This window comes from Protopterus annectens, chromosome 16.part0 (genome assembly GCF_019279795.1).
Source record: "Protopterus annectens isolate FY-2018-M chromosome 16.part0, PAN1.0, whole genome shotgun sequence".
NCBI lineage: Eukaryota > Metazoa > Chordata > Ceratodontiformes > Protopteridae > Protopterus > Protopterus annectens.
Genome location: NC_056750.1, coordinates 409,318,972 through 409,342,047, shown reverse-complemented (window position 1 = coordinate 409,342,047; position 23,076 = coordinate 409,318,972). Strand labels below are relative to the sequence as shown.

The 23,076-nt window shown below is 44.7% G+C and overlaps 1 protein-coding gene across 3 annotated transcripts in view; it reads right to left on the bottom strand.

Annotated features, from left to right (window-relative positions):
* RC3H2 (ring finger and CCCH-type domains 2) overlaps nt 1-23,076 on the bottom strand; it is a 2,406,224-nt gene that overhangs the window by 1,151,677 nt on the left and 1,231,471 nt on the right. Inside the window, exon 10 of one of the 3 annotated variants that reach the window (XM_044058310.1) lies at nt 10,578-10,877. The exons of the other annotated variants lie outside the window; for them this stretch is intronic. Within the exon in view, the coding sequence (XP_043914245.1) occupies nt 10,578-10,877 (300 nt within the window). The remainder of the gene's footprint in view (nt 1-10,577; nt 10,878-23,076) is intronic. 3 annotated transcript variants of the gene reach the window in all.

The following is a 23,076-nucleotide window of genomic DNA, read 5'->3' as shown; positions in this document are numbered from 1 at the left end:
AGATGGGTTCGGAGCCGATCCATCGGCTCCGACTCGGCAACTAATACACTAGCACGAAGTCTCTCATTGGCTGGGCTACTCCCTATCCCAGGATGCACTACACCTGCTTCCCCAGATCTTGTTTGTTCGCTTTCATACATCCATGCAAACACAGAAAAACTAGTAGTCACTATAACCAACTAAAGTTCTTCAAGAAAGAACGCCAAGAAAAAGGCACTACAACTCCTCTAAATCCAAATGGAAGGGGAAGGAGGGTGGGTACTTATGAATGTGGAGATGGATCCCATACATCCGGGTTATGGTAAGTACATAACTAAAAGCTGTAATGGGATCCTATCTCGCCTACATTCATGACAGATGGGACAGTGTCCCTAGCACCTACATCCCGGGTGGCTCATTGGAAAACACTCCTGAGAACTGTGGAACCAAAGGAAGCTCTGCCTCGAGAAACCACATCCAATTTGTAATGAGAAATGAAAGTGTGCGGAGAAGTCCAGGTTGCTGCAGCACAAATATCATCTATTGATAACGGAGTGAAAAGCTACGGAAGTAGCCATTGCCCTGGTAGAATGAGCCTTGACTGGAAAGGGGAGGTCTTTGTTAGCCTGTGAATAAATAAAAATGATACAATCTTTAATCCATTTAGATATGGAGGTTTTTGTTACTGGTTGACCCAATTTGTTTGCTGCAAAGGAAACAAACAATTGATTAGATTTCCGCGTTTGAGCGGTTCTATTCAAATTAAAACGCAGTTGTCTATGTACGTCCAATTGATGCAAAGTATATTCTGCGTTATTAGAGAATTCTGGAAAAAAGGGAGTTCTATAGTTTGTTGAATACAGAAAGAGGAGGCCACTTTTGGTATAAATGCAGGGTTTAATTTCAATGAAACTCTATGCTTGTGAAAAATCAAATAGGGAGGATCAGAACAAAGAGCTTGAAGTTCTGAAACTCGCCTGGCAGACGTTATGGCTACTAAAAGGCCGCTTTCCAAGACAGAAATTTTAAATCACAGGTAGCAGCTGGTTCGAAAGGACGGGCAGTTAGGGCAGCAAGAACCATATTCAAATCCCAAGGGGGGACAGGATGAGATAAAGGAGGCCTAAGGAGCCAAGCCCCTTTAAGGAAAGCCTTACAAAGTTTGTGAGACATCAATGAAGGTTCAAATGAAGCATGAAAATTAGAAATGGCCGCTAGCTGAACCTTAATGGTAGAAACTAAAGAGCCCGAATGAAAAAGGGAGGCCAGAAAATTCAGAACCTCCGATACTGGTGCAGTGAGAGGATCTATACCCCGTTCTTGAGCCCAGAAGGCAAACCTTTTCCATTTACTGGAATAAAGTTTGATGGTGGAAGGTTTATGAGAAGAAGACAGTATGTGGACCACGTCCGGCGAAAGAGCATTGTCTCGGACTAAGGATGGAAGTGGAGTAACCATGCTGCCAACTTCAGGGACCTGAGAGACGGATGAAGCCGTCCTGACTGATGAGTCAACAGGTCTGGCACCGGATCCAGAAACCATGGACCTTCTATCGCATGCCTCTGTAGGAAAGGAAACCAAACTTGACGAGGCCAGTGCGGGCAATCAAAATCATCTCGCCTCCATGTAAATGGCCTTCTGTATCACCCTCGGTAAGAGGGGAAACGGAGGGAAGGCGAGAAGACCGGGGCCAAATGTGAGTCAGAGCGTCCCTGGGAATCTGTCCCTGAGAAGGAACAGTGTGAAGAACTCTCTACATTTCGCATTGTGAGCGCTGGCAATCAGGTCGCAGCAAGGATGACCCCATCTGTCAAGATTTTCGCAGCTATACCCTGGTTGAGGGACCACTCGTGGGGTAAAAGAATGGTCCTGCTTAATCTGTCCGCAATCACATTGGACTTCCCCGGTATGTGCGTTGCCATTAGAAAGCGGTTGGTAGCTACCGCCCAGTGCCAAAGTCTCATGGCTTCTCTGCATAGTGGGTAAGACCTGGTTCCACCTTGCTTGTTTATGTACCATACCACCGACATGTTGTCGGATAGGATAGCAATCGGGCCCTGTGGAAGAGCGTGATGGAGAGCTTGGAGTACCAATAGTACCGCTCTCATCTCCAGGACATTGATATGCAAATGCGTTTCCTGGATCTGCCATGTGCCTTGGACCGACCTGTCCAGGTAATGACCCCCCCACCCTACCTGGGAGGCATCCGTAGTCACAGTGGCAACGGGACGTTGTGGTATAAAGGGTCGCCCCTGGTCGAGATTTGATTGGAGAAGCCACCAATGCAGATCTCGACGGCAACTTTCCGTGATTATGATTAAGTGGTTCAAGGGAAGTTCCTGATAAGACCATTGAACCGACAGTAGCCATTGTAAAATTCGCATGTGAAGTCTGGCCAAGGGAACTAAAAGTATGGTCGACGCCATCGAGCCCAACAGTTGTAGGATCCGATGGGCCGGGCTCTTTGTAGGGGAGACAGGATTTGACTTGATCTTGTAAGACCTGAATTCTTGCTGCCGGTAAAAGGTGCGATTCTTTTGTGTCTAAGTCTGCGCCTATGAAAGTAATACGCTGAGATGGCTGTAGTACAGATTTTTGCAAATTGAACGTGATCCCCAAGAAACGGCCCAAGGTGAACGTGGCTCTGAGCGCTTGGAGTAGTAGATGCTCGGAGGTGGCAGTAAGGAGCCAGTCATCTAGATAAGGAAACACCTGGAATCCCAGACTTCTCAGGTGAGCAGTTACCACTGCCAGACACTTGGTGAACACCCTGGGGCTGTGGTGAGACCAAAGGGCAGTGCTCGGAATTGGAAATGACTGACTCGAGGCGGAAGCGTAAATGTCTCCTGGACTCTTGAGCTATGGGAATGTGATAGTAAGCGCCCTGGAGATCTATGGAGCACATCCATGCATTTTTTCCAGCAAAGGAAGAATAGATTGAAGAGTGACCATTCGGAATTTGGACTTCTTTACTTAAACGATTCAATGAACTGAGGTCCAAAATGGGCCTGAAGTCCCCTGTCTTTTTTGGTACCAAAAATAATTTTGAGTAAGTTCCTGATCCGATCTGGTCGATGGGGACAGGCTGGATGGCTCTTTTTTCTAGCAGCTTTGAAACCTCTAATGCTGCCTGATCCCGCTGACTGGGTGGTACGTCCGGGATTTCCCTTAAAGAATGGGGGGGTTTGTTGAAGGGGATGATATATCCTCCGGTAATAATGCGAAGCACCCACTGATCACTTGTTATGGATTCCCAAGCTTGTGGGTGCGCCGCAAAGCGACCCCGACTGGCTCCGGAGTTGCACAGTCGGGCAACAACTCAGGAACGCTGGTTGTATGAAGAACCACGAAAGGAATCGCGGTCTCCAGAGTTACGGGGGCCTCTGCCACCTCTGGGGCGGCGTCTTCCAAAATCCCCCCCCCCCCTGCCTCTGGAGGGGGAATCACTGGGTGGAGTAGGGAAAGACTTCTGAGATTTTCTAAACCACATTTTCCCTCCTCTCCCAGCCTTGGGGTAAGGCCTAGAAGGAGCGGAAAATCGGGCCCCAACGGCAGTCAAAGTCTTGCCCTCCTGCTCGCACCGAGTTAGTGTGTCCTTCACCTTGGGTCCAAACAAAGATGACCCATCAAAGGCGTCGAAGACTTGAAGGCCTCCGCGAACACAAGCGTAACCAGGCTTGTCTCCTGAGGGCAACGCCTGTTCCAGCTGCTCTACTCGCCTTCGGCTGCATATGAAATGAGCCTCATGGACGAGTTAACAATAGAAAAGAGGGTAGTCATCTGTGCGCCAACAGTCGGGGCCAGCGCCTCAGGTAGGTTACCAACAAGAGAGTCATTTAGCTCTTTGAGAAGATCCCTTTGGAGCCTCGTAAAATGACATAAGTAGTTCAGCGACTGTAAGGCAAAGGCCGCTGAAGAGAGGGTACGCTTCCCGCATCTATCCATGCTCCTAGAATCCTTATTAGGAGGATGAATAGACGTCGAAGCCTCTGCCACGTCCTGCTGTGTGGCAGAAGCCACCACCAAAGCATCTACAGGCACACCCTTTGTGAGAAACTCCTTCTGGGGCTGACAAAAATTTATTGGGCCTCGCAGGCACCGGTTCCACAGAATCAGGGTGTTCCCACGCCCTTCGAGAAACCAAATCAAGGAGTTCATCAAAGGGCGGAGACACCCAGGAGGCGGAAGGCTGGGCCCCAAAGGCCTTGAGGAAGACTGACTCCTCAGCTGAAGGGGTTTTGGCTTGCCAGTCACCTCTCTGTCTCAGAATCTCCAAGATGTCTGAGAAGGAGATATCATCCGAAGATGATTTGGGAGACCCTTCTGCGTCATCGAGGTCAGTATCCGATGTAACAGACTCATCTTGGGAGTCTACGTGCTTCCTCTTACACAGTTTCTTCCTTGGTGGTTCGTCCGAAGCAGATTCGGACGGACCACCCGGAAGAAGGGAACCGCCGATGGGGGTATCCTCAGGCCCTGGGGCCCCGCTGCCGGGGGGGCTGCAACACAACAGAGGCACCAGTCTCCAATTCTAGGGACGGTGAGGTAGAATCTTGTTGAACCGGCAAAGACATGGCTAGCACGCTCCTCATGACCTCAAAGGCCGGACCTCCAGAATCCAAGGAGGTCGCTGGTCTAGAGAACACGATGGCACCAGGAATTCCAGCAGCCGATGCTCCAAGAGGAAGACTAGGTACCGAAGCACCCAAACCTAAAGTGTTCCCTCGGCCCGGCTGGAGAAGTCGCAGTGCCAAACCCTGAACCGGAGGACAGGGTAGGAAGCACAGTCGGAACCGAGAGGCCTGTAAGGGGTCTCTGCTCCGACCGTATGGCTCCACATTGCTCCACCACCACCGGCTCCAACGGCTCCGAAGAGGTTGGAGGAGGAATCAAATGTGTTGGAGGAGGGATCGGCTCAAGCAAACTGTGCTGGAGCAGAGACCATTTTAGTAAACACTGGAGATTGGAATAGCCTCTGTAAAACCCTATCCAGGTCCGAATCTGAAAGTCTCGATGATTTAGAGGAGGTAGACAATCGAGAAGACTTTCCTCTTGGCTCCGAGAGAAGGGGACCGGCTCAAACGGCTCCAATGCTATCGGCGCCGACTCCACCACAGCATGGACCACCATCGGCACCGAAGGAGCCTTCTTGAGCCGAGGGGAAGAGTCTGAGCTGCACACTTCCACCGGCTCGAAGCCATTGGAACCGATGGAGGTGATTCACCTCTCGATACTCCCACTTGCGGCTCCGAAGGCAATGGAGCTGAAGTAGGAGATATCGAGGCAGACCCTTCGACCCTCGGCCCCGAAGTCAGTGGAGCCGAGGAAGAAGAGGTCAATTCTGTCTTTTAGAAGTCGGCTCCGACGGACTTGTCGGTGCCGACGATCTTTTCTTTTTGGAAGCAACAGGTGGATTTAAGGCTTCCTCAAAAGAAGGTTTGATAAGTCCTTTCAATATCAACTTGTTCTTGCGTTCTTGAAGAACTCTAGCGGAGAACGCATGACAGACGCTACAAGTCTCTTGCAGATGTTTCGGCCCCAAACAATAAACACAGACTGAATGACTGTCTGTAATGGACATCTTGTAATTGCACCGAGTGCATTTTTTAAAACCTGACTTTTGTTCCTTAGACATGATACAAGCCACAACAAGTAAAAAACTCTAAGGAAATCTTACTCAACAAGTATAGCACTATACACAAAAAAAAAATGCCAACTGAAAAGCGCGAGACACACTGGCGCGAGTACCATGAAAGTTTACCTCACAAATAGAAAACAGTTAAACGGCCCAAAGCCCTCTAATTTAAACGGGCTTGCCCGAAAAAAAACTAACCACAAGTTAATTAAACCTAATAGCACTCAAAGGTAGGGCAAAGGCCCTCTAACTTAAACGGGCCTTGCCCGACAGAATAAATCAAATTTTGGAAACACTCAAGCACTCCAACAAAACTTAAGAAATAGTAAGAAATAGTAAGCAATAGCTGTTAAAACAGCTGTTTGGTTTATATAGACAAAAAATTCCCTAGGTCAAGGACCAATAAGGTAAAAAGAACCACTTAGCTCCAGCCAAGTCGAGACCACGTCCAGCTTGTTAAGCGGCAAACGAGATCTGGGGAAGCAGGTGTAGTGCATCCTGGGATAGGGAGTAGCCCAGCCAATGAGAGACTTCGTGCTAGTGTATTAGTTGCCGAGTCGGAGCCGATGGATCGGCTCCGAACCCATCTGTCATGAATGTAGGCGAGATAGGATCCCATTACATCTAAGGGTCAGATATGAGATTGAGCAAAGATGGGCAGTGTAGCACTAGTAAATATCTCCAGACCCAAAAGGGTACGAGCTGAGAGAAATTCCATCTGAATACGTGCCAAGAGAAACTTCCTCATTATCCTAGCCACATCAGCTTCTGTCAGGCTTCTGGAAGAACAAGAGGATGAGCTTACTGAAGGGGACCCAGAATGTCAGTGTCTCTCCAAAAATGAGGATGGCAGCCGGGAAAGGACGAGCTCCAAAGAGGACGCATACCTAGTCCAAGGTACAGGTTTAGGGGATATTGGATCTGAAGAAGCAGATTGGACATCTGACGCTGACGGATCCTAAGATTTAGTCTTCAGATTTGACCTTTTTGAAACTTTGCTGGTGTACAGAATACAGAAGGGTCAGACAGCCTTTTCCTGGGCTTTTTGTCAGGCTTGGAGGGTTGAACTCCAGACAGTGATCCCAAGAAGGTCGTAGAGACAAGACCTTTCAGAACAAATTTGTTCTTGCAGTCTACCAAAGCATGAGGGTTAAAAGCTTTGCAGATCTCACAGTCTACTTTTAAGTTAGCAGGGCCCAAGCAATACACACACAAACCCTATGCATCAGACAGTGGAATCTTGTGTCCATACTGCTTGCATTTCTTAAAGCCTGAAAGCTTTTCAGCCATCTTAATAAAATATCTAATATTAATATTAAAGAAAAAACGTTTTTTAAAGAAGGAAATAAAGGAAGAAAGAAAGGGGAGAATTACTAACGATGGTAATTAAGAGAAGGGAAAAAGGCAAACACCAACAATGGTAGTTAGAAATACACTAAAACAGTGTGGAATAAAGGAGGCTCTACAATATGTAATTTGCATTAGGCAAGGAAAGAAAAATGCAAATAAGTAATTAATTAGGGCACTTAACTGACTAATGCATGAGAGCTCACAGCGACCATGTCCTTATGCGAAAATGGCAAATGAGATCTGAGGTATAGCAGGGGGCTAGAACATTATGGATAAGGGAGGAGCTAGACTGTTTCCAGTAGCCACAAACTGTAAAAAGCAACAGAGTTTAATGCAAGGTTCGGATCCAAACACAATTGTTGAGGAAGAATGAAAATTGAAAGACCATTTTTTTTTTTGCCCATTCTTCACGAAAACTCAAAAACAGTTGTCTCGCCCACATTTGTGGCACACACTGTTATAACAGCTGGACATTTACTAGTTAACTTCACATGTACTGCATATTTCCAAAAATTCTGATAAGGTTAGGTCTCTTGTTCTTAGTAGCCTGCCTTTTGTATTTTATATATATATATATATATATATATATATATATATATATATATATATATATATATATATATATATATATATATATATATATATGTATATATATATATATATATATATATATATATATATATATATATATATATGTATGTATATATATATATATATATATATACAAGAAACTATAATGTCTCTTATTAACGATTCATGCAACTCAGCAAATTCGGTGTCTTTGAATGGTTTCTTTACCTCAGTAACATAAGCATCTATAGTTTCCATAGCATCCTGTGTAATTGAAAAGAAAAAAACACTGAATAAATAAGTAACTTTCTGGGCTCACAGTAACTTCCAGGCTTCTTCTCCAGCAGCATGTAGATATGTGGCACACAGCACCTTTATAAGCTTCGCTGCTATTTCACTTCCAATGACGAATAAATACATTTTGGAACTAAAGCTTCAAGTCCTCTGCTAACCTGCCTTACAGTGAGAAAAACTCACAGTACCTGCAGCTGGAAACTTTCTCCACTGATAATGAAGTCTGTGCTTCCAGACAAACTGCTTTCTACAGCTGTACTTCAGCACTCTGACAACATGTAACATCTGAATGTTAAAATGTTCACTATACAACGCTGACACAGCTTCAAGCCTCTATGAGGAGTTTATTCAGACTGCCTTCTACAAGGAATGTGCAGCTCCCTACACTAAAATATTTGCATATTTAAAGCTAAATGCCCAAAATGCTACAGCTGCCTTGAAGGAGTGAAGAACAATTTCAATGTGTCCTCTTTGTTGCCACATCAGCGACTAGGCTTGAGAGAACATGCTAACCTGGCTTGGTATTTGTTGGGAAGATGAGGACATAAAATCTGTCTTGGTAATGTCTTTTACTGCGGGGTGTTGCAGTGGAGTACTAAATGATTGGATTATGATCCTGGCATGCTTGTTGTATGATAACAGCTAACAGGCAGGAAAATGTTCAGTACTGTTCAGTAAATGGGGGAATGGTAGCCAGTGGTATGTCACATTCACCAATGCCATACCTGACTACAAGTCCATTTCTCCAGTGGAGAGATCCAAAGCAGGATTCTGAAATACGGCACAGAAATGTGCCCATAATTTGTAGACAGCTCTAGACTGGGCTACAGAGTATGTTTTTAGTGTTTGGCCTATTTGTATAATGATACACTGATAACTAAAAATGTCTGAGGAGAGGCTGTGCATTTAGTTTGAATTAAAACGCTAAAACACTACTAAGAAGGAGCTGGGTGAAGCACAGTCACTGAATGACAAGAAGATGAGACGACACATTCATCTCTATTAGTCAAGTCTTCCTCTAAAGGAAATGCCCTGAGGGACTAGATGGTAATGACTGCTGATCATCTAAACGAGTACCTATACCCAAAGGGAACTCTATCTGTATCTCTTCTGAGGAAGGTACAGGCGAAGGAAACCTCTGACTCTTTACAGACGAAAACAGCAGACGGGGAATAAGGAAGCCTAAATAATGACGAGTGCTCTGCAATACATTTTTGTCATACAGCCTTTGACAACTAGGGGTGCACTACAGTGAACCAGGTACCAGTATAGCAACAAACAATGTTGCCTTTTGCTCCATTTTAATGGACTTCTTAACAAAGCAAAAGTAATCTGACACCTTTAGTTTTATGGTTAACTGTGTGTGCTTGTGCACCAGTAAAGGTCTAGCCAGTGAAATCAAAAAACAAAAACTGAAAGAATATTCTATTACCACTGTATAATGTTATCATGTGCTAATGTAATTAATCAACACTATGGGGGGAGTCTAAAGAACTTAACAGCTCAGAAACAGACACAAAACTGGTGGTTTCTACAACCGTCAAATGTTCACAAACCTTTAGCACTAAAACTGGACTTTCTCTCTCTCATTTATCAGTGAAGGAGCTACATCTTCATCACCATAATTAGGAGGCTGCAGTCTGTTTTGGTGGAAGCCTGTGATGTACCTCTGTTAAAACTAAAGGTCGATCACTCTTGCATTTTCTTTCTGTTCATTGGGCTTTTCTGCGATTTTGGAAGACACTGCCTTATACTTCCCTTCTTGTATTTCTTATCTTTTCCTGACATTTTAGACCCTTCTTTGTCAGCATCTTTGTTTTCTAACTGCATTTTTTGTGATAACCAAAACCATTTTTCAAGCCTCCAAACTGTGCATTTTTACGAATTTGTTAAAACGTTAGTCTTCATTACCACTAAGTCATGCAGAGACCTAAATGGGGGGGCAATCGATTTAGTCTTTTAGGGCTAATTTGTCTGCCATAAACACACACTTACTTAGATATCACTAGGAATCGCTCTCTAAGCAACCAACCCTAAAAACTTTCCCCCCCTAAAAGTCTGGAAAAAAACAATTACTTTTCTGAATGCTGACCAACTATGAAAGTAGGTGAAAATGAAACTATTGGCAAATGGAAAGTACTTTTATCTGACAGTTTTAAAGTATGAGAGGAGCAGAAGACTGTATGAAGTAATGCATTTTTAGAGGAGGCACATGCCAAATGGTGCCTCAGGAGCAATAAGAATATATTACTCAACCAGGGTGACCCACGAAGGCTAAAGGGGGGAGCAGAGTGGACATCACTGATGTCGGTGGATTCTAACCAATTTGTTATACTATCAAAAGTACTCCACATAGACAGCTCTGCAAGTAATTTAACAATACAACCATCCATTCAGTTATTACACTGTTATAGTCTGAACAACTCTAATTTATTCTGACATTTTAAAACTGAAGTGCAATAAAATGCAACAAATAGCTATTTCTAATTTTGTTTCAGTCAATATATACAGTGGAGTACTTTCCTCAATGAAAAATATAAACAAGCACCTCCAAGAAAAAAAGTATAGTAAAGCATAACCTAAAAGAAGAAAATTGTCTGAAAATGCAAAGCTTACTAAAAAAGACAGGTATGTTTCCCACCTCAAACCATGAGAGGATTGCAAAACAGCCAGGCAAAGGTATAAAAATTAACTATGATGGGTGCCTGTGAATTTTAAAATCAAGTTCAGACCTTAATAAAATACATACTTTTCAGGCAGTGAATCAGAGAGCGACCCTGATGTACTCAGACCATTTGGTCCTTCTTTTGCAACCTTCTTTGCATTTTCCAGAGGAGTGTCTGCGGAGCGAGGAACCAGCTGTGGGACACTGCTTTCTGTACTGACTGTGCCATTTGTGCTCTGCAACACCTTCACTGGGGTTTCTGCAGTTCCAGTTACAGAAATGACACCTCCTGTTGTGGAGCTGACTGCACTGCTAATTCCTGCTTTATTTAGGAGAGTAAAAGGCCTCACTGTAGCGGTGATCTTCTTGTTTTTCATTCTGTATCTAAACAGAAAACACACCACTTTCTATTCAACTTCAACTAAACAGGAACTAAACTAAAATCCAAGGGAATGAAAATCCAACTCTAATTATTCCATAGGATATTTCATTAAGACTCATCAAAGAAATGTCCAAATGAATAAAGTTCCGACTGGCTTCTTTCGGTCCAGTGTGCCACAATATTTACTATATTTCATATCTCAATGTCTGAAAGCCCAACATATCTTTACCTGTCAGCACTTATATGCGACTGTGTTCTTGTCTGCTAACATCTATTTTTTTCATCAAATATGCTGTTTCATTTCTGTCACTCAGGAGTCTCTGTCCCTCTCTACTATTCTCCATTACCTTATCTGCTTCGCTGAAGATTATGGTACAACTCTGACAGGCTGTCAGTAGTTGTCTCTTAAATGCTCCTTCACCCATCATTAACATCTCCAGGACATTTCTTAATCCCTTCAAACTTCTTCCTGCAATGGTTTACCGCAATTCATTCCTCGGTCTCTTCTCTAAGACCATGATGATGAAGCAGGCAGGAAGTAAGATGCTCACCATAACATCAGGTCTTTGAGAAGACATCTTGCAGTCGCCAGCTCCTGCCTCAATGGTCCTTCAAAGATATATGGTTAAGGTAATTTTTTTTACTCAACTGTACTATTATATTTTCTGTAGCAGCTGAACAGGAAACACACTGAGCAGCTATGACACATTAAACAAGGAAATGCATAAAACTACTTATGACAACCACTGTAGAATCATGTTCCTTTTCAAGTGCTCAAGTCCAAGTATAATGCTTGGAAAATGTGTCCTGTAAACCAAAAAGGATCGTCACAAAATCTGTAATGACTGAGCCATCGTCTGATTTTCTAAGGGAACCAAACAATTCAAGACAAGCTATCACTAAAGAAAGAAGCATTTTACTTTTTTACAACAAAAAGGACACACAGACAGAAAACAGTGCTTTAAAACCTATAAACTCTCGCCTTGAAGGCCCATGGAAACAACTGGTCTATGTTTGCACAGACTGATAAGACTGAATAACTTACATGTATTCTTTATTACAGATTCTCTATAAGGTGGCAGTTCAATGGGTATCTTTAAATGTTGATGCCATACCTGTTTTTTTTTTTTTTTTTTTTTTTTTTACAAAATTAAGTCAGATTATAACTGCAATAGTACTGCTACAGAACCTTCAAATAGGAATCTGTAAATACTGTACAGAAAAAATGTTGACATTCAGCTAGTTTAAGTATTCCCTGTAAATGAATCCTCCAAGATAAGTACTAATTCAGAGAAGTTTATTTTTCTAACAATGATGAGGTAAAGCACATTAACACTTATTGTTCAAGTGTAACTTGGTAACAAATAATACAACAAATAAAAACATAAGCAAAATACGTCACTTTACAACAGCATACCAGATAAACAAAACAGATGCACAGAGTAATACATGAGAAAGCATGATCAAACAATTGTGCAAAGTTCATTTCTCAATGAAAAAAGTAATCAAAAGGGAAAAATGCAAAAACAGCTAATCCTGCTACCCTAAAGACTTAGCCCACAGTTGCTGAATCTACAGGACAGTAAGGATAAACACAATGTTTTTCCAACAACAAAATATCCAAGAAACACAATTCTTGCAAGTGTCATTTGGTTTCCTTTCCAGAAGGCAATCTAGAACATGTCTCTGTACGACATGGGAAGACATTTTCAATTTCATAACAAAGATTTGCTAAAAGATTTGCTGACTAAAATGAGGGCTATATAAAGGTTCTTACCAAACAAAGGGGTAAGATGGGAAGGGTATGCAGCAAACTGTCAGACTATCCAAGGAGCCAGTTAATGGTACAAGAATTTACCACTGCATAAGTGTCCTAACAAATCATGAGCAAGTCCTGGGGAAGTCAGACGTTCTTACTTGGGGATACAGCTAACTTGTTTGGGAGGGAAGTGGGTATATCTGGAAGCTAGTGTTTTATTGCTCCTCTTGTACTGTTAACAGCACACATCAACTGTATCACTGACCAAGCAAAAAAAAAACTGACAAAATGGAAAAACAACTCTTCTGTATAAATAAGTGAATGTCAAGATTTCAGGCTCTTGCATGGGCAACTAACATTCTGAATTTCTTTTTCTTTAGGATATCCTATCCTGCTGATTATGTTGGAGGGTTATACCAAGGGTAATGGAACACCATTGCTCATGGGGAATATTGGAGTCAAAGATGCCTGAGGTCAGGCAAGTAGAGCGAGTATACAAAAGACATTAAAAATTTTCAGGAACCAACCTTAAATATGCACTCTTGTGAATTTTGGGTGTAAACAGTATTTTGTCCAGTTTTTTTAACAAGTGGCAGGAAAAATGGAAGCAGTACAGTTTCCTGTACTGCAGGTGAATACAGAAAAAGGACCAATAACCCGTTTAAGACAGGATGAGGTAATCAGTATCACTGACACGTACTCTAAAAAGAGTTACGTAGTTACTATAACTTGGCATCTGTGCTATCCAGTGTCATCATTCCTCACAGATGGGTCTAGGATCTGACCTCGGATCTGAGCCAGCCACTTTTCAGACAGATCCAGAGCTAAAGCTCCTCATCTTCCCATAATCCCTTGCTACCTTCTAACACTCAGATCAAGTTTGCTAAATTAGCTGAAATGCAGAAACACAGCATCTGCAACAGAAGCCAAAAACTTCTTGCCAGATCCAACCCACTTTAGCCTCAACATGGAGGGCGGGAATGTGAGGAACGATGACACTGGAGAGCACAGATGCCAAGTTACAGTAAGTACATAAATCTTTACCGGATGTTATCCGTCCCATAATTCATCACAGATGGGTAAGAGTCCCCAGCTAATATGTACCCTGGGTGGCCTCAAGGAAGGATATGCCAGAGCACAGGGGAACCAAAGGAAACCCTGTTACTAGATACCAAATCCAATTTGTAGTGCGAAATAAAGGCATGAGAATTAGACCAAGTTGTAGCATCACAGATCTCATCAAGGGAAAAATCTAACCAAGATGACAATGATGTAGTAACAGATCTAGTGGAGTGGGCCTAAATTGGTCTGGACAGTTGTAAATTCCAAATAGCATAAATGAAGGAAATACAACCAGCAATCCACCTGGAGACAGTCACTTTGGAAACTCCCTGACTCCTTCTCTTTTGGGAGAAAGCCACAAAACATTTGTCCAACTTTCTAAACTCCTCAGTAGTCTTCAAATAAAAATGCAATTGTCTGTGGACATCTAAACAATGCAAGTTATATTCTCCTTTATCAGAGTAATTAGGGAAGAAGACTGGTAGCTGAATTGAATGACTGAGATTTGCTTCAGAGGCTACTTTGGGGAGAAAGGAAGGACTTGTTCTCAGAGACATCATGTCCTTGTGAAAAATCATAAACAGTGGCTTAATGTACACAGCCTTTAGTCCGAGACCCTCTTGGCAGAAGTAATGGCTACTAAAAAGGCAGTCTTCCAGGACAGGAACTTAATGTTGCATGAACTAGCACGGTCAAATGTTATTTGCGTTAGAGACTGCAGCACAAAAGTCAAGTCCCATGCAGGTGATGGATCCTTAATAGGCCCTACGAAGGAAACCTCTTTTCATAAAGGCTTTGCACAACTTAGAAGAAAAGGTAAGCTCACTGCTGACATGGAAATTAGAGATGGCAGCCAACTAGAGTTAATAGTAGAGAAACTCGCCCCATCCTGAAAGAAGGAAGACAAGAGCAGCAAGATATCAGGAATAAGGGCTGAAAAGAGATCTAGACTCTGCTGTCTGGCCCAAATGGAAAACCTTTTCCACTTACTGAAATACACTTTCTTTGTAGATGTTTTTTGAGAAGCCAAATAATGTCCCTCACTGGGGAAGGAAACCTGGACTGTGTTAGGATTACTGGAACTGGAGAAACCATGTGGTTAGGTCAAGGGTCCGGAGATTGGGAAGTGGAAGCCCACAGAGATGAGATCTGGAATGGGATCCAGTACCCATGGTGGATACGTCATATGAGACATTAGGAAGGAGAACCACGCTTGACAAGGCCAGAAAAGGGCAATGAGGATGACAGCTCTCTTCAGGCGACAAGCCTTCTGCAAGACATTGGGTATTAGGGGAATAGGAGGGTAAACAGAGGAGACCAGTAGGCCAATCATGAACAAGAGTGTCCCTGGGTGACTCCCCGAATCAGGACAAAGTAACTGCGTCATTTGTAGTCGACTGGGAAAGAAAACAGGTTGCAGCATGGTTGACCCCAATGGTCAAAGATCTGCCTCACCACTGACAGATTCAGGGACCACTCATGAGGACTCAAGACAGACCTGCACATTGGAACACCCGGGTATACGAGTTTCAAGAAGAAAGCACCTGGAAGACATCGCCTATTCCACACTCTCATGGCCTCTCTGCACAGAGGATAATACTGTGTTCCTCCTTGCTTGTTGATGTACAAGACTACAGCCATGTTGTCTGTCTGAACTGCTATGGTCCCCAAAGGGAGGCAGTCCTGAAAGGCTTACAATGTTAAAAGGACTGCTCGCATCTCCAGAAAGTTTATGTGTAATTTGGTCTCTATAGGGGAGCACATGCCTTGAGCCTTCGTGTCTTGAAAATGCCCACACACCAACCCCCAACAGGGAGGCTTCCATGGTCACTGTGGCCTTGGGCAGGGGAAGACAAAAGGGTCTGCCGAGAAAAGGGTCCCAAGACTGAAGCCAGCAAATAAGATGACTCCTGCATACAGTACAGTTGTGTACACTTACCATAAATGTAGCTGTTCGAGTGTATTCACTGTTGCAGTCATCACATTTGGGTAATCTTGCTGGCAGGTTGCCCTCAGTCTGCCTGAATTCCAAAGTCTTGGGTCCTGCGTCAGCTGTCGTCGCCCGTTCCCTGACGTCAGGTTGTCAGGGGTATAAAAGAAGTAGCCAACGCCATTTTCTTTAGTTTTTCTTGCCCCAGATGTCAGGTGCCCCCTAAAAGGGTAGACAAAATATATAAAATTACATGCAGCAATATAAACTTTACCTTCATCCACAAGCAAATACACCACATAGGTTGCAAAAATCAGAGAAGAAAAGATAGGTTCCATTAGAAGAAAAGGGGGGATGGCGGGTGGGTAACCTGGACTGCAACAGTGAATACACTCGAACATCTACATTTATGCAAGTGTACAAAACTGTACTATGTTCTTCGTGTTTCACTGTTGCAGTCATTACATTTGGGTAGAATGCCAAAGCTATGGTTGGGAGGCGGGAGCTAAACAGCATTAGGAGCGGCTATGAGACCCTGCAGAACTGCAGTGGCAAAGCCTGCCCTGGATTTAGAGTAGAGTGGCAGATGATAGTGCTTTGTAAAGGTGTGCACTGAACTCCAAGTAGCTGCCTCTAAAATGTCCTTGGTTGGTACTCCCCTAAGAAAGGCTGCTGAAGTGCCTGCAGCTCTGGTGGAATGTGGCCTAATGCCCTTAGGCACTGGCTTACCATGGTATAAGTAGCAGAAACGAATGCAGTGGCCTATCCACTTTGAAATAGTCTGCTTTGAGATAGCCTTTCCTTGTGATCCTGCAGCATATGCCACAAGTAATTGTTCTTTCTGAAAACTTTGGTTCTGTCCAAGTAGAATCTAAGCTGTGTACGTCCAAAGAATGCAGAATTCTTTCCCCCTTGTTCTGTGGATTTGGATAAAAAGTTGGCAGATGAATGGTTTGGTTAAGAGCTACACTGGACACCACTTTAAACATAAATGTTGGGTTTGTCCTCAGGAAGACCCTGTCCGGATAAAAAATGATAAAAGGTTCCACAGCCATGAGTGCCTGTAGCTCTGACACCCCGTCTTGCAGAAGTTATTGCTTGGAGCAGAGCTATTTTCCAAGATAAAAACTTTATATCAGCAGTAGCAGCTGGCTCAAAAGGAGGCAGGGTGAGATTTTCCAAGACATAGTTGAGGTCTCATGCAGGCATTGGTGATCTCCTTGGAGGCCTTAAATTTTTGGCTCCTCTGAGGTACTGTTTTAATAAGGGTTGCGAAAAAATTGTGGCTCTGAATTGTAATGAGCCAAAATGGAAGAGGCATAAATTTTAATAGATGAGAAAGATAGGCCTTTGTCCAGCATCTCAGTTAAGTATTGCAAAATCTGAGGAATATTTGGCACAGCTGTACCTCTTCCCTTGTGCCTGGTTCCAAGCACAGAATCTCTTCCATTTTCCAGCATAAGGTTTTCTAGCACTAGGCCTTCTGGCTTCCAAAATGACATCCATCATAGCTTTGCTGAAAGTTGTGTTTTGTATGACTACATTATCTGCCATGCTGCCAGGTTTAAAGTTCTGAGCTGGCTGTGCAGGATCTGACTGTTTTGCTGGGACAGTAGATGCGGTACTTGAGGTAAGGCCCAAGCTGGGCATTGAGACAAGCTCCTTAATATTGGGTACCAGTGCTGGCGGGGCCAGTGTGGTGCAATCAGTATCATCTTTGGCTTCTCCTGTCTGACCTTTAGGAGTACCTTGGGGAGGAGAGGCAGAGGGGGAAAGGCATATACTGATAGTTTTGTCCAGCTGAAGGATAGGGCGTCCACTTTCCATGAGTCTCTGTGATAAATCCTTGTGCAGGATTTCTTTAGCTGGTAGTTGTGAGGGGAGGCAAATAGATCTATGTCCGGGCATCCCCATTTCCCTGTTATCATGCTGAAGACTTGTGGATCCAGCTGCCACTCGTGTGGATCCATGAGGTTTCTGCTTAGTTCATCTGCCAGAGTATTTTTTCTTCCAGGCAGGAATTGTGCCTGCAGATGTACTTGCTAAGTCAATGCTGTGTCCCACAAAGTCATGGCTAGTCTGCAAAGGGGGTAAGAATGTGTGCCCCCCTGCTTGTTTATATACCACATGACTGTGGTGTTGTCTGTCTTTATCAGAATTGATAGGTCCAGTATTGGCTTACAGGCCTTGCCCTTTCTGGGTACCAAGAACAGTCTTGAGTAAAATCTTTGTCCCCGCTCTTGCTCTGGCACTTGTTGAATGGCCCTCATGTCCATGAGGGATGAGACTTGTTTTTATGCCTCTGCCCATTGATTTTTTGGCAAATCTGGCCAGCTGTTTGCCTTTGGCAGGGTATGGAAATGGAACTTGTAGCCTTGTGACACGATATTTAGAACGCACTTGTCCTAGGTTATAATGTGCCAATTTTGTGAAAAAAGTGATAATTTTCCCCCTAAGGGTACTGCCAGGAAATAAGTGCTTGGTGCAGGCAGGGGGAAGTCACTGGGACTGTTTCCTGTAAGGTTGTGATTTGTCTTCTCCACTTTTGGAGGTAGAAGCACCGCATTGCTTTGACCTGTATGAACCTTGCGGCTGGGATCTGCCTCTAGGGTGTCTGGGTCTGCCCCTTTGAGGTCTGTCTGACACAGGAAAGGACCAATTCTTTGTTGGCCAGTGTCTACTAAACCTAGGTGGCTGTACTTGTAAGAAATATTTGACCGTTTGCATAGATTTAGCCTTGTCCTCCATTTTCTTTAACACCTCTTCTGCCTTAACACAAAAAAAGTATCATGCTGTAAAGGTGCATCTAATAATTTAACTTTAACATGATCAGGCAGATTTTGTTCCTTTAACCAAACATGCCTTCTAATTACAGAACCAGTAACTGCAGCCCTGCAGGAGGCCTCTAAAGAATCAAAACCACACTGCAAAGTATGCTTTCCAACTTGTTCAGCTGCATGCAATATATCCTGCATTTCCTTGTTTTCTGCACATTCAGAGTTTAACAACATTTTCTGTTTAAGCAATGCCATGACATGTTGCTGATATTTGAGCATATGAAACTGACAGTTTAAGGCCCTTATAGCCAAGGTAGCAGATGTGTAAATCTTTTTTCCCCATCTATCCAGTGCCCTATAATCCCTGTCAGAAGGGGTAGGGTTATTTGCAGCAGAAGCCTTAACTCCCTTGGGACCTTGAGAAACAGTTTCTGGGTCTGCAGCAGGGTTTTTAAAAAGGAATTTATGTGAGTCAGGAACCCTGTAATATCTGTCAGGCTTAACAGGAGCTGGAAGTAAGGAGTCAGGGGTAAGGCTAGACTCCGAAAACACATCATCTACAATGTCTAACACAGGAGGGATGGCTAGTGGCTTGTGCTGAGGTAGTAACAGGAAATTCATGAGCCTCTTTTTAGATTCTGAAAAATCTTGGCTCTCCCAGTGGAAATGCTCCCTCCTCATGGTATGTAAGGTTCACCAAAAGAATAGTCCTCAGGAGGAGAAGCTGAAGTTATGGATTCTTCAGCATCAGAATCCTCATAGGGGGGAAAAGAATATTCCTGATCAGAAGAAATGGAAACCTGATCTGAAGATTCATAATCAGTCTCTTGCCTAGGCCTCTTATCACGAGGGGGATGGGAACCCCTGATCAAGGTAATCAAGTCTTTGGCCATTTTGAGCATCTGTTTTTTTGGGCATGGAGGCCTGTCCACGAGGCTCTTGAGTTTGCTTCTTTGCCTTGGAAGGTGCTTTAGTCTTTGCCTTTGAAGTCGGTTTAATGTACAGCTGTTTGGTTCAGATGCCGGTGCCTGCTCAGCCTCTCCGGACCCATCTGAAGGGTTAGTGTCCGAGGCTCCAATACCTTGAGTTTCCAGCGGCATGGCCGACTCCACGTGGGAGTCAGTAGCGGCCTGCGACTCTTAAGTAGCAGTCATCAGGGGCTGCGAAAGCACCTCACTGAGAACCTGCGAACCAGCGACTGGCTTAGGAGAAGCTTCGTCATCTGTTTTGGGCCTCGGCTGTCTTTCTTTTTCTTTGCGTTTTTTGTGAACTCTGGTAGTTGGATGGCTTTCCGACGACATTTCTGGATAAATAAACCTGCGTCCAAAGTAGTTTAAAGCAAAATCATACCAAGGCTTAATAGTGCGTTAGTTAAATCTAGCACAAAACCGACAACCCAGAAAGTTATGATCAGGGCCTAGGCAAGGAATACAGTAAAAATGAAAGTCCTAATGAGGTATTTGCTTCCTACAAGAAAAACAATTACCTTTTTCTGACATCGGTTCTGGAGCAAGAAAATGTTTTGAAACACGAAGAACATCTGGGTCAATGTTATTGTCATACACACAGGCGGAGACAGAATGGACCACTGGACTGCCAGGGTCCATTGGAGAACTCGCACAATACCTGGCGAGTGACACCAACTGAATGGCAGCCACCAAACAGCCTAGCGCTTTGAGAATCAAATGAACAGGCAGGCGTGTTAGATTCAACAAAAGAGAAACTTGACCCTGAATCATCTGGACCCTGCAGGTAGCCAGTGCTGCAGTCTCTAAAACCGTGTCCAACTGGACTCCAATGAATTCCAGGTTTTGGCTTGGAACAAGATTTGACTTTGGCAGGAACACGGTGATACCTAGATGCTGGAAAAGCCCGAGGATATATTTGATCACCAGTGTTAGTTGATGCCTCATGGGAGTTGTGAGGAGCCAATCATCCAGGTATGGAAAAACCTTTAAACTCTGCAGCCAGAAATGAGCTGTCACCACTGACATACATTTGGTAAACACCTGGGGGGCTATGGTGAGTCCAAAGGGCAGGGCTCTGAACTGATAATGACTGGCCCCTAGCCGAAAATGCAAATGTCTCCTGGAGAGTCTGTCGATCTTTACATGACAGTACTCATCCTTCAGATCCACTGAGCCCATCCAATCATCCTTGCGCAAGACAGGTAGAATGAACTCTACAGTGACCATTTGGAACTTGGACTTCTTGACAGAAAGGTTTAGCTCGCTGAGGTCTAGAATCAGACGCAGGTCCCTGGTCTTTCTTGGCACCAAAAGGAAGCGAGAGCAAGTTCCAGGCCCTTGTTATCCTGTCAGGACCTCCTGAAAGGCTCTTTTTTAAAGGAGGTCTTGCACCTCGAGACAGACCAAGTCCCTTTGGCAAGGTGGTACCATCTGGGAAAAATCTTTCAGTTGGAGGGAGCTAGGAGAAGGGAATAGAGTTACACCTTGAAATGATTTATAGCACACACTAATTGGAGGCACGATTTCTCCAGGCTAGTGGGTGAAAGGAGAGATGACCCCCGACTGAATCCAGGGCAGGAAAGAAGTGCATCAGGAGTGCTGAAAGGGCTTTGGGCTCTCGGTAGCTCTGACTTTGCAAACCCCCTCTGCCCCTAGGGCGGCGTCTACCATTGAATCCCCTGCCCCAGCCTGTGGAACAGGATTCCTGGGGAGCATTCTGAAAGAAAGATGGAGTCCTCCAGAATCAAAGCTTCTTACCTCCTCTCTGGGTCTTAGAAAAGGACCTCTGAGGGTAGAAAACCTGATCCCTACTGTGGAAAAAGTCTTGCCCTCCTGCTCACTGCAGGTTAAATTCTCTTTAACCGATGGTCCAAACAAAGTGGAACCAAAGGGGGTGTTCGTAAAGGATGCCTTAAAGCGTTTCGTGAACTCGCAAAGGTGAGGTCAAGCATGTCTCCTGACAGCGAAGCCTGTGCCTGCCGCTTAAAAGGTGGCCTCTGCAGTATTGGAGATCAGCTTCATCAAGGAATTCTCTAAGGGAGTGAGAGTAGATAGCCTGAGAGAGACCTGCTTGAAGCTCTCTGGACACAACAACTCTGACAGGAAGTAGTAAGCTCTGAAAACAAATCCCTTTGCAGCCGGGTAAAGAGGGCAAAGTAATTGTTTACTCTCACACCAAAAGCAATTGAGGCAAACACACACTTTCCACAATGGTCAATTGCCTGGGACTCCTTGTTCGGGGGATGGACCAAGGAGCTCGGCTCAGCTAGCTCCTTCTTGGTAGCAGCAGCCACCACGATGGCATCGACAGGGACCACTCTGCACCAAAAAGACCTGTCCTGAAGGGGACTGAGGAGCTTATCCGCTTTCTTAGGCACAGGTTCCACCATGTACGGCTCCTTCCAAGCCCTGCTGGCAATGAGGTCCCACAAGCTTGTCAGCAGGGGAGGAACTCAGGTAGCAGATGGACCCATCCCGAATGCCTTCAGCAATATGGACTCCTCCAAGGTCAGGGGTTAGGAAGACCATCTGCCTTCTCTGTCTGAGGACTTCCAGGATGCCCCTGAAAGAAACCTCCTCTGGCAAAAGTCTGGAGGAACAATCTCACTCCTCAAAATCCAAGTCTTCAGTGAGGGACTCTCTGGGTGAGTCCAAGTGCCTCGTCTTACACATTCTCTTCCAAGGGGTCTCCTCCGTGGTAGGCTCAGGAGAAGACTCAGAAGAGATGGGTACCCCAAGTGGGGCAGTGCCCGTCTGAAGGTGCTCATGAGAAGAGCTGACCTTGGATGGATGATGAGGCGTCAGCACCCAATCCCGAGAAAGGCTGGGGAGGACCTTCAGAAGGAGACACAACTAGCAAACTGGAAAAGGTCCTCTCTACCACTCGGAAGGCTAATGGACTGGATGAAGCCCTTCGCCCATCCCCAGCGGCCAGGGCAACCTGGGAAGGGGAAGGGACCCCGACGTAGTGTCGAAGCCCACAGGACAATATCTGCTTTGAGCTATCCACTGCCGAAGCCACAAAGGGAAGGAAGCAGTCCAAAAAATCTGGACCTGAACCAAACCACAGGGAACCAGCACAGACCCCTCAGAAACTAAGCCCACTCCGGTCTGAGGGCTGTGGAACAGAGCTGGCCAGGGACCCAAACTGTGTTGAGGAGGGGAGGATTTACGACACCAATCGCCTTTCACTGCAAAATCTCCGGGTCTGTACATTCCAATTCCTTATGGGTTGGAAGGGGAGAGTGGAGACCTGTGGATGGGGAGGGTCCCCTAGCCATATAGACTGGGGAAGGCAGCAGGTCCAACTCGATTTGGGCTCTTTGGAAACTATCATCCTATCCATGTCCGAGGGAAGGAGACTTCTGGACGATCTGGATGAAGCTAAGGAATGGCCAGATCTTGGTGAGGATCCAGCCTTGGATCCCTAACTTCTGTGGCTGCAAGAAGGAGATTGGCTCTGATGTCTTGGATCCGACCTGGTCCTACAGGACCCAGAAGGGGAACCATCTACAGCAACAGGATCCAACACTACTGTTGGATCCAATAATCTTATAGGGTCTGAAGATTTGAGAGCTTTATCGGATGAATCCGACAAACTGGTCGGACCTGGAGACCGTCTGTTTTTACTCTGATCTCAAGGTGCCCGATCTGATGAGGCCTTGGACCAGAGAGCCTGATCTAAAATTCTGGGAAGGCAGACCT